Source organism: Mus pahari, chromosome 14, assembly GCF_900095145.1.
Source record: "Mus pahari chromosome 14, PAHARI_EIJ_v1.1, whole genome shotgun sequence".
Lineage (NCBI taxonomy): Eukaryota > Metazoa > Chordata > Mammalia > Rodentia > Muridae > Mus > Mus pahari.
This window is the reverse complement of record NC_034603.1, coordinates 85,235,285-85,240,928: the sequence shown is the minus strand read 5'-3', so window position 1 is coordinate 85,240,928 and position 5,644 is coordinate 85,235,285. Positions and strand designations below refer to the sequence as shown.

The 5,644-nt window shown below is 52.8% G+C and overlaps 1 protein-coding gene across 2 annotated transcripts in view; it reads left to right on the top strand.

Annotated features, from left to right (window-relative positions):
- Dnah17 (dynein axonemal heavy chain 17) overlaps positions 1–5,644 on the top strand; it is a 103,781-nt gene that overhangs the window by 30,540 nt on the left and 67,597 nt on the right. For both annotated transcript variants that reach the window (XM_021213637.1, XM_021213638.2), the window contains 6 exons: positions 717–965; positions 2,559–2,681; positions 2,892–3,239; positions 3,330–3,421; positions 3,883–4,009; positions 4,481–4,633. In XM_021213637.1, the coding sequence (XP_021069296.1) occupies positions 717–965; positions 2,559–2,681; positions 2,892–3,239; positions 3,330–3,421; positions 3,883–4,009; positions 4,481–4,633 (1,092 nt within the window). The remainder of the gene's footprint in view (positions 1–716; positions 966–2,558; positions 2,682–2,891; positions 3,240–3,329; positions 3,422–3,882; positions 4,010–4,480; positions 4,634–5,644) is intronic.

Genomic DNA, 5,644 nt, shown 5'->3' with positions numbered 1-5,644 from the left:
CTCCTTTTACTAACGTACGTCAGATTTCAGTTCTATCGGCCTCAGAAGTACAGCGTCCCCGCTGACGGGGACAGAGAGGGGGTCTCAAAAAAAAAAAAAAAAAAAAAAACCAACAACCACACAGTCCAAGTTATTTCAGCCAGGCAAAGTACTGAAGCATGTCACCCCCATCGGGAGCACACTGAGCAAGGTCAGGTCCCGAGGAGCAGCTTCTATCCTAGGGGGAGGGGTCCCAGCTTCCCTTGGAGAGGTCAGAGCTCTGCTTCCTGTTCTTCCAGAGTTGATTCAAAGTGGCACAGTTGATAAGGAGATTGCAAGTGTGCGTCAGGAAGTGCTGATCTGGAGGAATTTGAATTTCTGCCCAGCAGCTCTTTTATTTATTATTTATTTATTTATTTATTTTGAGACAGGGTTTCTCTGTGTAGCCCTGGCTGTCCTGGAACTCACTTTGTAGACCAGGCTGGTCTCCAACTCAGAAATCTGCCTGCCTCCTCTTTTATTTTTTAATGAAGTTTGTCTTAATGTAACACACTTTGAGTTTAAAAATAAGTACATTGTATCTTCTATTCCCACTAATAAGTACATTGTATCTTGTATCCCCATTAATAAGTACATTGTATCTCCTATCCCCACACCCTCCAGTAGCAGGTAGAAGCAGAGGTACTGAGAGAGGGTGGGAGGTGATAGGGCAGCATGTTCTCCTGCTCTCGCTGCAGGTCAACACCAGCATCGATGACTGGAAGACCACCAAGTGGAAGGACATCAATGTGGAGCAGATGGACATTGACTGTAAGAAGTTTGCCAAGGATGTGAGGTCTTTGGACAAGGAGATGAAACCCTGGGATGCCTTTGTGGGACTGGACAACACCGTGAAAAACATGATCACGTCCCTGCGCGCTGTGAGCGAGCTGCAGAACCCCGCCATCCGTGACCGTCACTGGCAACAGCTCATGCAGGCCACTCAGGTAACTCCAAGTGACATGGGGATAGAGGAAGGGAAGGCTGCTGGCAGGCAGCCAGCCATGCGTTGGGCTAGCCTGAGCTGCCCAAATGGTGGAGGTAGGGCATTGGTACATGAGGTTGACTAAGCCAGGCATGGCCATTTCTGTACCGAGGGCTCAGGGACCAGAGTCTGTGCTTGCCTTCAACCCAGCTGCTATCTCTCTCTAAATTCTTTGATGGCTTCATACGGGCATACAATGTAAAATCACTTTCACCCCAATTACTGTTCCTACCCCTCCCACTCCCACCAGACCCTTTCTTCTCCTCAAGCCCCCTTTACTTTCATGTCTTTTTGTCTGTCTGTCTGTCTGTCTGTCTGTTTCTTTGTTCTATTGTAGCTGAGTTTAGCCAGGGGTACTTAGTCATGGGTACATCCATGACTATGGGTTGGGGTTATTTAACTTAAGTGAAAGTAACTTACCAGTGGCCACACCACTAAAGAAAATGACTCTCCTTCCACCAGCAGCCATCAATCCCTGTGTGGCCTTGTGACCCCCCTCTCCCACTGGGCCAGACATTTTCCTGGCTTGATCTTGTGCAAGTCTTATGTGTGATCACAATGACTGTGAGTTTGGGGGTGCAGCAGCCACACCACATCCAGAAGACATTCTGTGACCCCCTTCCCATCCTCTACCTCTTGTGCTCTTCGCACACACGCACACACGCACACACACACGCGCGCGCACACACACACACACACACACACACACACACACACACGCTCCCTTGGTGTCTCAGTTCCCACTTAGACTGAGCGTTTGACCATCAGTCCTTATCAGCACATTGACCAGTTACAGGTCACGGCGCTAACCACTGCCCACGGCCAGCAGACGCTTCTCTGGCCGAGGCAGAGAGCAGCACTCATCACTGGGTATCATCATAAATATTTAAATTACAGCTTGACACTGTCCATTTACCAAAGCAAGAGTGGTTTCTTCCCTCTAGGGCCCATGACGTCCCCACCATGAACTGCTATAACGGAGGTAGGCCTCAGATCCTGTGCAAACACAGTTGGTTACTTTGTAGCAATCATGCTGCTGTTGCCCTAGTGCACACATCTGGTCCAGGCAGGTTGGTATTTGCTACGATAGTCTTCACAGGCCCTGTGTGTTCCTTTCACACCAGGCCCTGGGAGTTCCATCAGGTTGTGATTGTACTGAGTGTCCATATGGCATAGGAAGGCTGGAGACAATGAACTTGCCTTTGCATCCCAGCTCAACTCCTAGCACCCCCAAATCTCCAAGGATATTTCCTGGGCACCCATCCTGGCATGAGGAACTGTACTAAAGGGTCGCAGCATTAGGAAGGCTGAGACCCAGTGCTCTAAGTGAATGTGTGTCCTGGCGGATACTTTTTACCCAACTCCAGAGGCTTCTGTGGTTATGGGTTTATGGAGAAAAGGGTGAGGCTTGGAGAAGGAATTGTCCTGAATCATGGAGTCCCTGGGTCACAGATCAAAGCTGGGCCCAGTGGCCAAGGCTGAGCTCAGAGGCCTGCATCCTGTCACGGCAGCACACCTGGACCCCAGTGGAAAACCAGGCCTGGTTTTTCCCTAGGTGAAATTTGAAATGTCAGAAGACACCACCCTGGCAGATCTGCTACAGCTGAACCTCCACAAGTATGAGGACGAGGTCCGCAACATTGTAGACAAAGCCGTAAAGGAGTCCGGGATGGAGAAGGTAGGAGCCCGTTGCTGTCATGTGGTTCTCCCCCAGAGCATCCTAGGACTGGCTGATGGAATCGGTGGCTGTGAGGAGCTGACCTCAGACAGCCTCTGGCTTGCTGACTTGGGGGTGGGGGTGCATCTAGCAGCCTTCCTTTGCCAGGACAGAAAAATCATCTAATATCTTCGGAACTCAGACCACTCCCTATGTCCGTTCCCCTGAAAGGTGCTGAAGACCCTGGACATCACCTGGACCACCATGGAATTTGAGCACGAGTTACACCCACGGACAGGCACCATGATGCTCAAGTCAGACGAAGTGCTGGTGGAGACGCTGGAGGACAACCAGGTGCAGCTGCAGAACCTGATGATGTCCAAGTACCTGTCGCACTTCCTGAAGGAGGTGACCAGCTGGCAGCAGAAGCTGTCCACCGCAGACTCGGTCATCTCCATCTGGTTTGAGGTCCAAAGAACCTGGAGCCACCTGGAGAGTATCTTCATCGGCTCAGAAGACATCAGAGCCCAGCTGCCAGAGGACTCTAAGCGCTTTGACGTCATCGACCAGGAATTCAAAGTGAGCTGGGACACTGGGTGTTCCCAGAAACGGCTGCTGTGGGAGGCATGGGCTTCAATCCTTCTGACTTCCCTTCTCCCCCACCCCCAGGCTTTGATGGCAGATGCCGTGAAGACACCAAACGTGGTGGAAGCCACCAACAAACCGGGTCTCTATAACAAACTGGAGAAGCTGAAGACAAGGTGGGCCTCGTGGTCATGTGCCACCTACGTCCCATACGTCCAGTGAGGTGTTGATAGGACAGGCCATGTGCTACCTCCGTCCCATATGTCCAGTGAGGTGTTGATAGGACAGGCCATGTGCCACCTCTGTCCCATATGTCCAGTGAGGTGTTGATAGGACAGGCCATGTGCCACCTGCTGCGCAAAGGCACAGGTTACAGGCTAATAATATTCCATCCCTGAGGTGGATAGGACACAGACACACAGACACACAGACAGACACACAGACACACAGACAGACACACAGACACACAGACACACAGACACACACCCGTGTGATCAGAGCTGGTGGAGGATGGGGGCATCTGGAGGCAAATTGGGTCTGTGGAAAAAAACTAGATGCTCTCAGTAAACCAAGGGCATGGGCTGGCCAAGAGACTTGCAGAAAAGGACCCACCAGTCCCTTCCCGCCTTCCCCTTAGCTTGGCTGTGTGTGAAAAGGCGCTGGCTGAATATCTGGAGACCAAGAGGCTGGCGTTCCCACGGTTCTATTTCGTCTCCTCTGCTGATCTGCTTGATATTCTCTCCAACGGAAATGACCCCGTGGAGGTAGGCAGGAATGCAGCAGTGTAAACCCCTACACCTAGGAGCCCCGGCTGGAGGACAAGCTCACCATGGAGTCCATGGCTTTGGGCAAGTCACCTGACTCCACCCTGCTTGTCTCCTTCTATGGGATGGGTAAGAAGTTGGGAGGGGGGAGCTCCGTGGACATCTGAAAGATACACTGACTGGCTCTCTGCGTGGCCTTCATAACCTTTGTCCTGACACACACACCCTGGGATCTAGGAAGACACTCCCCCCAGAGCTCCTAAGAAAGAGAGGCACGGGGAGGGGGCATGCTGGAAGCCTCCATGAAGGCCCTGGCCAGTTCTCACCCACGCTTGTGGCTGACTCCATTAACATCACTCAAAGACATGGGACAAATATTCCAAAGACAAAAGACAAAGGATGGGGAGGGGGCAGCTTAAGAGCACTCGAAGGAGCCCAGAGCTCCCAGTAACTCCAGGGTCCTTCCCCCAGGTGAGCCGCCACCTGTCCAAGCTCTTCGACAGCCTGTGTAAGCTCAAGTTCCGCCTTGATGCTAGTGGGAAGCCACTCAAGTTTGGGCTGGGGATGTACAGCAAGGAAGACGAGTTCGTGGAGTTTGATAAGGAGTGTGACCTCTCCGGGCAGGTGAGCCCTGCAGGGGTGGGGCCAGCCGCATGCTGCCATATGGTCATCCACCTGTCAAGGATATGCTTGGGGGCCTCTTTTTATCTGATGTACCAGTGGAGGTCAGAGGTCAACTTTCGGGAGCCGCTTCTCTCTTTCCACCGTGTGGGCCCCGGGGATTGAACCTATGTTTGCCAGGCTTGGCAGCAAGCACCTTTACCTGCTGAGCCATCTCACTGGCCCCAACTTTGTTATAGAATCTACAGCACACAGCCTTCCTGTAGTGTGTGGTGTGCACCTAAGGGGCAAAGGAAGGAGGAAGAGGCAGGCTTGTCCCATCTCTGAATTGTCACAGGCTGGTGCAGAAGGGGCTGTGCCACCTGAACAGGTTCTGAGCCCCTGTGCACAGGAAGTGGCATGACAGTTGAGTGGCTTCAGAGCAATCTTGGGGCCCGGGTCCTCCTCCCAGCAAGCATGTCACCCACACTTGGGCTACCAGATCCTATCTAACAATAGCAAACTTCTCACTGGCCCTTCCCCCCACCTCGCTGCCCGACCTCTGACCCAGCCACAGAGATGATCTGACCATCAACCTGAAGGGGAATGCAGTGGGGCAAACCAGAACCTCTCACTAGAGTCTGGGCACTAGGGAGGTCAGAGGGGCTGGGTGGGGCTCAGCCTCCCATCGCCCCTCTCAGAGGGACTCTGAGCAGCAGCAAGGTCCTTTCAGGGGAGTGACCGCTAGAAAGAACAGCCTGCTCCCTGACCCAGGTGCAGCAGGGAGAGCCCAGCTCCATCAGCTGTGGTGCTGGGGATGAGCCCGTGCCCCATGAGAGCGAGGTAGGCAGTCGCCCAACGAGACAGACTCTGCATGGCTGCCTGCTCCCTTCTCCGACTTAGGGATAACTGTATACTCCGCAAGCTTTTGCCAGGGTGTGCCTGGCTTACTAAAGCGGCTTTTAAGTGGGGTCAGCTTTGGGGGCTTTTTTAAAAAACTTTATCCTAGTGTGTGTGTGTGTGTGTGTGTGTGTG